This window comes from Phaethon lepturus, unplaced genomic scaffold, assembly GCF_000687285.1.
Source record: "Phaethon lepturus isolate BGI_N335 unplaced genomic scaffold, ASM68728v1 scaffold8919, whole genome shotgun sequence".
NCBI lineage: Eukaryota > Metazoa > Chordata > Aves > Phaethontiformes > Phaethontidae > Phaethon > Phaethon lepturus.
Genome location: NW_010565557.1, coordinates 46,258 through 57,004, shown reverse-complemented (window position 1 = coordinate 57,004; position 10,747 = coordinate 46,258). Strand labels below are relative to the sequence as shown.

Here is a 10,747-nt window from a genome sequence, read left to right as displayed (position 1 = left end):
GTTGAGGTGGTATAGGTACTGACCAGTGGAGGAAGACAGCTATTAGGCAGTCCCCTGCTGCTGTTCATAGGAACAGACTTGAAGTGCAGCGTACAAAACGTACCTACCCTGCAGAGGCACTGTCATCATCCCAGCCTGAGTCTGAATTTTCAGGTGATCTTAGGTACTTCTTATACGGTCAGACAGGGCTGTCACCCCCTTTTCTGCTGAAGCATCACTAGTACCCCTGAGACCAGCTGAGGAAAGCAGGTTATAATGTTACCCCTGATCAACACCAGGCTGTGGTGCTGAATTGACTTCACGTGTAGAAATTCCCACAGCCTGTGCTGTCTGCGATTCTGTCCACTGAGCGTGAACAAGGTACAGTATAGTCCTTTGCTGGAGGGAGGTTAGCTGCTTTGTAGGGAAGGAGGAGTTGTGGTTTCTTGCTGGTTCCAAAGGGACTCCCTACCATCCTACCACAGTATCCAGTGCTCCCAGCAAAGCACACACAAATGGAAGTTGGCCTTCAGTGCTTATCTGGGTGCTGTGGAAAACAGAGTGCAGAAGATCCACGTGAAAGGTGGAGCTTTTGTGTGCAGCGTGCTGCACCAGAGCAGCTGGCAGCTCCGAACGGTGTCCAACTTTTCCATGGAGGAACAATGCAAGCTGTAAATAAAAGACAAACACTTGGGGAAGGACAAGTGAAGGAGGAGCTCAGTCATGAGGTAGAGGAAAGGACAAATGCAAAAAGGCCCATTCCATTTCTCTCTCCTGCCCATACTGGATGAAGATGTATTCTGAGTCTCGTTCTCTCTTCCCCCCAGGCAAAGCCTAATACTGCTAGAGCGGAGCCATCCACCCTGGGTGCACCTCTAGATTACGTTGTGTATACATGGCCTTTACTTAGGAGTAGAACAGATTTTTTTGGATTGTGGATACAGTGGAAGAGGACCCAGTAAGTAAAAGGTTTAGATCAACTGGCAACAGTGGAAGTTGCACTGAGGTGCAAAATAGGCCTTTTAAGGTGCAACAAGTAGCAGCCCTTTGATGGGTTGAAAAAGGGAGGCTGGGTTCAGGTTAAGGTAGATGGTCATCTAGAAATATTTCTCTCTCTGGCCAGTTATTACTGAAGCATTAAGGAGAGACAGCAGGGAGGAACTGTTAAATCATAGGCTCTAACTATGTGCCAGACCAACAAGTAACAGCCAAACCCTGATGAGATGTTTTTTAAGGTGCATGCATACCATTAACTCCAATACTTGAACACCAAAGTGAAATTGCAATTCTAGCATCTAATTCCTTTAAAATCTAGAAGACGGATTCTCTTCTCCAGGCAGAGGACTGGACTGAAAACAAGAATTGGGAGTGTTACTTCAGCAGGAACACCTAAACCTCAATGCAAAAATAGAGTAACGCTGGAATCCTCGAAGCAGGACATACTGCAGCCCATTCTTTCTTCTTTCACCTGACTGCACAGCTCAGAAGCAAGGCTGGACAGTCGTTGACTACACCAAGACTAGTTTTGTCATTTGTCAGTCCTTTGAGGTGTATATGCTGCAGGTTTGTATATGCTCACGGGTTTGGCTTTGCTTGTAATAGCAAAGGGAGGAGAAAGCGCTCATCTCACTGAAGGTCATCCAGGCAGTGCAGCACGCTGCTGATCAACGGTAACATGTCAAGTTTTGCGCCTGCCCAAAGAAAAGGTGAACTGAAAAGGGCAGAAGACCTGCTGATTACCTACCGCTAACAAAATCAATGGGCCAGAACAGGATTGTGGGGTGTCTGTATTCACAATTCAGTGCAGTATGACCCTGTGGGGGAATGTTTGCGATCATGAAAAACAGAACTGTAGGAAAGTGAGTTGAGGCGAAGCCACATTTTTGTTGGGCTCAGATTTGTAAATTGATTGTCAGAAATTCCTCTGTTCTAACATAACATTTACCTGCATGCAGGAGGTCAAAGAAGCTGATGAGGCAGTCGAAGACTAACTCAGCCATGAAGTATGATGTGTCAAGGATGAAAAAAGTTGTTTGGAGATGAGTGTGCCTGCATTTATATGTGCATGCCTGCATACTCCTGCCCTTTGTCCCAATATTACTTCCCCCCATTTTCTGAATCAGATCAAAAATTATATTCTCTGACACCAACTTTTAAACAATTTGGAAGGACTACAAATTCAGAAGAAAAAAACCAAAAGCCCATCCTCGCTATTTTAAAGATGATTTAAAAATTCATTGCATGGTACCACCAGGTACTTTGGATGTGGTCAGTCAATTCAGACAGATGTTGTATTATTGATTGTGTTGAACTTCTTTCAAAATACTAAAGAGTTAACAATTTCTAAGTACACATTTACCCTGCTGGCAGGAGTTATATTCTGGCTGCATAAAGTGGTGGTGATAACGGTGGGTTTTTTAATTTATTTTTGTGGAGGGGCATCTGCTGTGGTATTAGCAGTTTTTAAAAGAACAGTCCTTGAGGAGGTAAAACATAAAATGAAAAAATGTTTTCATTTGTTACTGAGGAGCCTTAATTCCTTTTCATTATTAAAGAGCAAGTAAATTAGAACAAAAATATCTTGACTTAAAGCATGTCTTTTGAAAATGACAGTTAATGTCTCCTGTTGCTTTCTTTGGACTGAAGATAGCTGTCAAATTTGATACAAGCCAGTAAAACATTGCAGTAAAAAGTGAAACTGCTGTCCAACTCTAACAAATTCTAACCTGGAATGGTATATTCAAAGTGGATTTTTAATTCATGTGCCAATTTACCTACATAACAAGATATTCTTTTCACTTAGAAAGAATCTGAAGTGAGCATTCAACTATGTATTCCTGCATTTTGCACCATCCCCAATGTATCCATAATAAATAAATTAATCTCTCCAGTAACAATTCAATATTCCTTTTTCAAATAGTTATTAACTTTTCCTAGATCTTACAATTTTTTTTCTGATTGTGTTTTTTTCTTCTTTTTTTTTTAACTTTTTTCTTTCGGGTTAAGAACCAGCTTAATTAAAATTAAATGGTAGTTATTTTTAATGGAGAAATGATTCTTTTGCAGAAGTGCAAACCCCACTGTGGATTCTTCTTAATTTAAAGGAAACTTCTGTTGTGATAACTTGCACCTACAATTCATATAAAGACAAATCTATCAGCTTGATTTCTAGAAATACTCATTCCAACAGCTGAAATAAGTAGACCTGCTGTATTTTATTCATCAACCATCCCTGTAATTCTGATGGTTTATAAGATTTTGATATGCTCTGCATTTGCAGTGTATTAACTTCTTCCTTTTAAAGTGCATCAAAGCTTCAAAATAAATGGGTGTTTTCAACTAAAGCCTTCCTATTAAAGATGGAAGAATATTATTTGTCTGATAACTCTGATTTCTTTCATTCAGACCGCTACATTGGTTTCTATAGTGCAGTTACTCTTTTCAGCCTTGCTCTTGTGCTCGTTTTGATGATTCATTTGCTTTATACAAGCTCCTTACCTGAATTAGCAAATGTTCTTCCTCAGGTGCAGCTGACCTTTGTGTTGGAATAATGCTGAAAAAGTATTCTGCTTTTATAGGGAAGGCTAATTTTTTTTTAAGTACTGGGCTAATTTTTTTTCTGTCATATCCTCGATGAATATCACTGTTTCTCTTTAGTTATACTAGGGAGTATAAAGAGCCCTACTGGCTCTGGTTAAAATGACAAAAAGTATTTTTTTCTATGGGAAACCTCGTCTTTCTAAACAGCTCTCTCATGCAGCTCTCTGGTATGCTGGCGTCTGAGTGCAGCAAGTGAGCTCGGCACCACAGCAGCCCAGACGGTGCGTGGTTCACGCTCCCTATGAGTTTGAAGGCTGTGCAAGAAATCCTTGTAGCCTGCAGATTCATGTTAGAGGGGGGAGGCAGCCGCTGAGAGTTCCTTAACATCTCCTCGACGGTGCTTAACCATGTCAGTTCCCTGCTAAGCTCTAGCAGCTATTCAGAATAAAGAGGGGGGTTACCCTGTGGAAGGATCGGCACAAACAGAACTCTGGACGCGTTTTTGCTGGGCGTGACTTAAAGGCTAGGTCAGTATCTCCTAGAACGGCATGTTTTTTTTAATCTTCTCCCCTCCGCCTTCACACAGCTCCTCTGTGCGACCCCATCTCCCCCCACCTCTTGTCACTGCCGTTCTAGGCAAGGAAGCAGGCAGCTCCCCGGCCGCTGGCTCTCGCTCAGGGGTGGAAGAGCGAGAACTGATGGTGACGACTGGGTGATGACTGCCTGCAAGCACGAACCCCGCCGGCCACGACTCCCGAGGGTCTGCCAACGATTAAAGGATTAAAGGTAGATGGTTCCTGCTGGAAGCACGTAAAAGCACTTTATTTTCCCCCTTGAACCTTCTGTGACTCAGAGTGAAACCCTGCCGTACGTGTACAACTCTTCCAACTGCGTGAACTGAAGGAATTTGGCATTTCACAAGAGTGCTCAGCATTTTAGGGAAATGGACTGTAAACGAGTGCCGCGAATTGTTATGCATAAATTTTAAATGTAATATAAACTGCTTTTGCCTCATTACTATGTTGTAATAATGGAGTAATGACTTTTCCAAGAAAAAAGAGAAGATGTGATTCAGCTGACCCTGGGAAATAAGCTTTTATAGTAAATGGGAAAAATGAAGCTGGATTTCATAATATTATGCTATATAATTATATCAGTTTGGTATAGCAAGTGTGATTTGCTTTTGTCTATTGAAGGTAGCTATCTAGTAATTTAATACTCTATTTGTCAACAAATGAACATGTATTTCCAACAGAGACTCTAGATTAAATCTTAAAAAATGATAATGTGGAGTTTGACCTCCATAGTTACTGCCTGATAAAATGTAAGTAAATATGTTGTTTAAAGTATGCAGTAGACAAATACATAGGCAAAAGACTTCAGATATTATGGTGATACTGTTTGCAAGGAATATTAGCATTTACTGATCATTCCTATCACTGCTGCTGTTATTTTATATTAATTCTTTAATTATGTGAATGCCAGAAGGGTAAATTCACAGAAAGGAAAATCACTTTACATATAACTTAGCGGGATAACAATGTCTAGAACCTATTTTAAAGAAACCATGACAGACATCTTTCATTTAGCAGTCTGCCACAACAGGAAATGACTTCCCCTAATATGCAATGAAATAAATAAAGGTCAGATGGTTCGTTTGTCTGCATTTACTTTGCACAGTTCTACCAGTAAAACAGGATGTTTTCTATTAACATTGCTCCGGGTTTCCTGGTAACAATAGCACCAAAATAAGGACCAGATTTTGTCTAGGTGAAATTCACTCTTCCTGCATAAAGCCCTATGCCTAGAATCTGCAAAGAAAAAAGCTGAAGTACGATGTGGAAGCTGCTAAATTTATGTGTAAGCACCAGGCTGCTATCCATGCAAGCTCACAGGGGCTAGGTACTCAGCTTCCACTGAAACTCAAAGGAGGTGAGCACCTTTGTTCTTAAACCTTTTTTGAAAATTCCAGCCCTGTAAGAGGTAACAGCCTCCCATTATTTGCTCAGGGACAGTATGTATATATACATATATGTGAAGAGTGCCTTGGGTATTCAAAATCTATGCAAGTGAAAAGAAGAGCATAGAGCATGCAGCTCCTCAACCGTGAAGAAGCAGCAACCTTGTTGAGCCGTACTGCTTATGAGACAGGCTGCTGGGACTTCCTCATAGACCACACTTGACTCCTGCCCTTAAGTGATCTTCAGCTCAGCCAGAAAGACAAGGGGCTGCGAGATAACCGTTGGCAAACTTTGAACCGTGTGGGGTTCAAGTGGAAGGAAGGGCTTTAAGTCAGCCACATGTGCACTGGCTGTTCCACCTAACTGGAATGGGGTTTGTGTTGAGGTATGTTTTCTTTGGCTATTTTTTCCTGAAATGTGCAATTACAAAAAATAAACTATTTACATCATTACAAATGAAATTTCAGTGTCAGCTTTTTCTGTCATAAAATGGAATATTCCTATGAGCAACAGGTGAATTATTGTCTTCGAGGATCAGATACAAAACTGTTTTCAATACAGAGAACAATAAACTGATTACTACAGCTATATACTTTCTGATCAAGAAGTTTCCCCGTCTTCAGCGGTGATGCTTGTCCCATAGCTCCCATATCAGCTGTGCGCCAGGCTTCACAGTAGTTGCTAACCAATCGGATCCCATTTGCAGTTGAACCATGCCATATTACTTTGTGGGGCCTGAAAGGCAATGTTAAGAAGTTATTTCCTGAAAAGGTCTCTTTTTTGTCTTATTCAACTGCGCACCTATATGTGTGGTGGCCTTTATTTCTGCTTTCCCTCTGCTTGAAGCAAACAGTGGGTAGGGAATGGTGAAGAAAGAAAGGAGAGGAAGAAAAGGAGAACACAACTTGATCTCCCATTCATAGGCTATCAGAAATGGAAAAGAAAGATGGCATAAGGAAAGGGATTTTATCACATTTCTAGTAGCCCAAGATATTGCTACTTGTACTATCTGGCAAAAAGAAATGTCATATAAAACTTATAAATGGTAATGTAAACTCACCAAGATGGATCGGTCATGACATTCCTCCCATCAAAGGAGTATATTGGAACATGAAAGTTGAATTGTCCCCCATTTCCATTAAATATAGATTCCCAGTTATTGAAAAGTGTTTCTCCCTGTTAAAATTTCAAAGATGCTTTTACAAACAAAACAAATCCAAAATCCATGTCATACCTGACTTTTATAGACTTATCTATACATCTAAAATCTTATCTGCATTTAAGAACACTTATTATTCCAGCTTTCACATCAGTTTCTGCATGATGCTCCTGAATAAACCTGTCTCATCTATCATCTCTATGCTAATAGCTCCCTGATCCACGCCTTTGCCTCACAGTCGCATCTCTGTTCTGTTGTGACTTCAAATATGCAGGTTGATCGTTTCCTTTTCCACTGTCCTTTTCCTCCTAACTGGCTAAGGGGTTGTTTGAAAAATTGCTTATAACTACTGTAGCTGTAGAGAAAATGTAGAGTTAATTTGTATTCTTCTTCAACCTTCTGCTGAGGTCACAATTTTGTGAAAAGTGTTGCAAATGTTCGAGCCAAAAACTTTGCATCAGGCAACCTCTCAAACTGCTTCTGAGTGTTTCCAGTTAAAGCTGAAACAATATTGTCTTTACAAATCTGTCTCCAAGGCTCTGTACTTGCGTGCACTTCAGAGTAGCACCCGTTCAGCATGTTCCAAGCATCACGTGTTATTCCTGTAGGTTTCTTTGGCCGTTTGTTCTGGGAGCCAGCCAATGCTATGGAGACATGTTTGTTTTCCTCAGTTTCAGAGTGTGTCTGTTTATGTGAGACCACAAAATGACTCATGCTCTAGACTCTCCTCTCAATTTCACTGGGGTAAATCCAGCATTGCTCCTAAGCACAGAATTTGCCTTTATCTTTAGAAATGAGAAAAAAAGGCATTTTAACCCTGCTATACTCTGTGACCATACTAGAAGGTAGAACATAATAGCTATCTTTGAGAAATGAGGATGTACTTTCCCTGCTGGTATAAAAAATATCCTGAAAGCTGAACATCGTACTGTTGCTTTGTCAGCAGTCTGCTTGAAGCTATTCTCATAGCTTCATTTCTACCATTAGCCTTGGGATATTGAAAAAAGCAGGCCTTGAAAATGCAAATAAAATGTGAGACTGTCTGTAACTTCCCACTTTATCACTACTTTTTTGTTTCTTGAACCTGACTCTGAAATATGAAGAAAAGCTGCTTCTTTATAAAATGCAGTTTGGGTTGAAACTTTCTGCTTTTGCCATTTTTCAAGATTTTGGGGCACCTACAGCCTAGCCTAATATAACAAGTACTAAGCAGTCATTTTTACCTTAAGATTGACTATTGGTAAATGGTAACGGTCTGTTTTTCTGACAACTGTGGCCAGATCTTGCAAATGTGATGAGAGGAAGGCTCTATAGGTAGACGTCAAACCTGCTAGTTGAGCCTGTTGAAAACACTGAAAATCTGCTCGCATGTCACCAGAAAATGGCAAGTTTAAAGCCACCAGATGCAGCTGGAGAAAAAAAGAAGAAAAGCCACTATTTTTAAAAAAGTTTATAACACTAGGAAGACATATATTGGAAATAAACTAGAACCCCCCTTCTCCTGCCAACACAAGAACTAGTACCTTCTATACCAGGTATGAAAGTTATTTGCTGCCATAACATGATGTTTCTTAAAGCTATGAGTTCCGTAGCAGAAATACCTAATTTATCTTTGAACGTTAAGAAAACCATGAAGACTATATACTCCTACAAAATATTTCTTTTTTTTAAAAAGCAGCTAATATTTTTAAGCAGAAGTCTCAGAGTTACCACACAAACAAAATCCCAAATCCTTGAAACATGGAAATTAGTAGTAAGAAATGATAATATACCACTTCAAAATTCACTGTTATCAAATACAAGGAGTAGCATGCTTAAGTCAAACAGTACAGATGCAAGAACTAATCCACATTTTGGAATTTTTTTGTTTAAAGTATTTTAAATGAAGGCTTAGGTTCTAAAGTGCCTGTTTAAAACAAGCAGCACCATGAAGATAGAAAATATTCCTATGAATATTTTAATGATTTAATTGTAACAGTGTCGTTAACTTAAAAACTACTGTGTATTGTATGTACAATCACTAAGTGAAAAGGTATTCCTAACTCAGAATCAGGATTTCTTTTTTTTTATTTTGAGGTGGGAAAGGGGCTAAGATGACGAAAATAGGGTCTGGAGGAAACAATTTAAAATTGTCTCCTAGATCTCTAAACCAGTTAGAGAAGTGTATTTGTAGATTTTTAAAGTAAAATCTATGAATTTGAAGAGGAAATATCACAAATCTCCCTCAAGATGCAAACCGTCATGTTTCAAACCACAGCTATGCAGTTGCAATACAGATCTCATACTTACTGCCGGTTTTCCATTGTTCATGTTTGATACTGGACTCAGTGCTGGAACAGACTGAAATCCCTGTTATTTTAACACATGCAAACAGATATGTTAAACAGGTTACTCAGATCAGAATTTTCTAAAGCAAACATTGAATGCTGGAGAATCTGAAACTGTCCTGCCTCTGAAAAATAAACCCAAACCGCACAGCCTGAACACTTTATCTACGTATCATCAATTTGGCGTGACAGGTAAATACGTGTTTGAAAGCTGTCCTGGCCAGAGTTGCTTAGCTAGACCCAAGTGTACCCATTCCACAGTGCTCTGCCAGAGCTGGGGTCAGCGCCTGATCGCACCTGGGGTCCTGCGTGGAAGCAGCCTGCAATTGGCAGGGGCAGAAGACCAGTTCAGAAGAATTAAAACTGAAAGGCTAAAGATGTGGAAACAGACAATGTAGTGGGTGGGAATATTTCTCAAGGCCTCAGTAATTCCCTCTCCTAAGCAACCGGCATGTAGAGACCAGAAGGTTAATGATCTTCAGAGCTGTTTCAGGAACAGCAAAGTTTTATTCTCTAGTTATGGTAAGTATGAGTAACGAACCACTGACTGTACCAGGTGGGAAACTCATGTGGTGTCAGCTGGAGGCTGCTGACAATTTCTTATGAGGTCTAGACATTTTCCCAGTGTGCTCAGTGCACTTCTCTCTGACCTACTCTAACTTTTTTTATTTCTTTGTAGCCATCTTCCTTCTCGCTGCTCCTTCCTAGCACTCTCCTGCCCTTTCATTATCTCAGCAGTGAGGTCAATTAACCTGTCATCAATGAGACTGTTCTCTATCCCCTTTGCCACCTCTTGGTTTTCATCTTCCTGTGATTTTTTGGAACAGGCAGCATGTTCACATGCAGATGGGTACAATAACTTGCTGGATGGGGCCAGGTACAAACTAACAGTTGAGACTTTAGAATAGACCCTCAGCACACTGTGGGATAAGCTACATGCAGGTGAAGATGAACCCTGAATGCAGGACTATAATCTTTTAAAGAAAATCTGCTTTTCAGAAACACTTTTCAGAGTTTCCTTGAAATGGACCAGGGCTTGGTATGACTGACTTCAGTGTTACGAAATAGAATATTAGTTGTTTGGTTTTGTTTTCTTTTTTTGTAGGCAGCCTGTTTTGTTCTGCTTTTTGAAGAATCTGCTTTGTCTCCAGTGTTTGGTGTTTCAGAAGATGATGGAAACAGATGACTGGCCAGTGTGAACCAGCTTGCAAGCTTGTGTAGTGGTAGGATGCTTATTTTGAACTGACAAGTCTCAGTGGAAAATCATTCTGCTGATTTTGGCTGGGATAGAGTTAATTTTCTTCACAGTAGCTAGTGTAGGGCTATGATTTGGATTTATACTGAGCACAGTGTTGATAATACAGGGATGTTTTTGTTATTGCTGAGCAGTGCTTACACAGAGTCAAGGCCTTCTCTGCTCCTCTCACCACACCACCAGCGAGTAGACTGGGAGTGCACAAGAATTTGGGAGGGGACACAGCTGGGACAGCTGACCCCAACTGACCAAAGTGATATCCCATACCATATGGCGTTGAGCTCAGTATATAAAGCTGGGGGAAGAACAAGGAAGAGGGAGATGTTCGGAATATATGGTGTTTGTCTTCTCAAGTAACCATTACGCGTGGTGGAGCCCTGCTTCCCTGGAGATGGCTGAACACCTGCCTGCCCATGGGAAGTGGTGAATGAATTCCTGGGTATGCTTTGCTTGGGTGCATGACTTTTGCTTTACCTGTTAAACTGTCTTTATCTCAACCTATGAGTTTTCTCACGTTTACTCTTCC

General features: G+C 40.5%; 1 protein-coding gene across 1 annotated transcript; it reads right to left on the bottom strand.

The window, feature by feature from the left end:
* Window positions 1-5,937: 5,937 nt before the first annotated feature.
* On the bottom strand, window positions 5,938-8,033 carry LOC104627115 (collagen alpha-1(XV) chain-like). The gene is made up of 3 exons (XM_010295222.1): window positions 7,863-8,033; window positions 6,541-6,656; window positions 5,938-6,215 (listed from the first exon to the last, which is right to left on the bottom strand). The coding sequence occupies exons 1-3, from the start codon at window positions 8,007-8,009 to the stop codon at window positions 5,999-6,001; spliced, it is 480 nt and encodes a 159-aa protein (XP_010293524.1). The 5' UTR covers window positions 8,010-8,033; the 3' UTR covers window positions 5,938-5,998.
* Window positions 8,034-10,747: the final 2,714 nt, after the last annotated feature.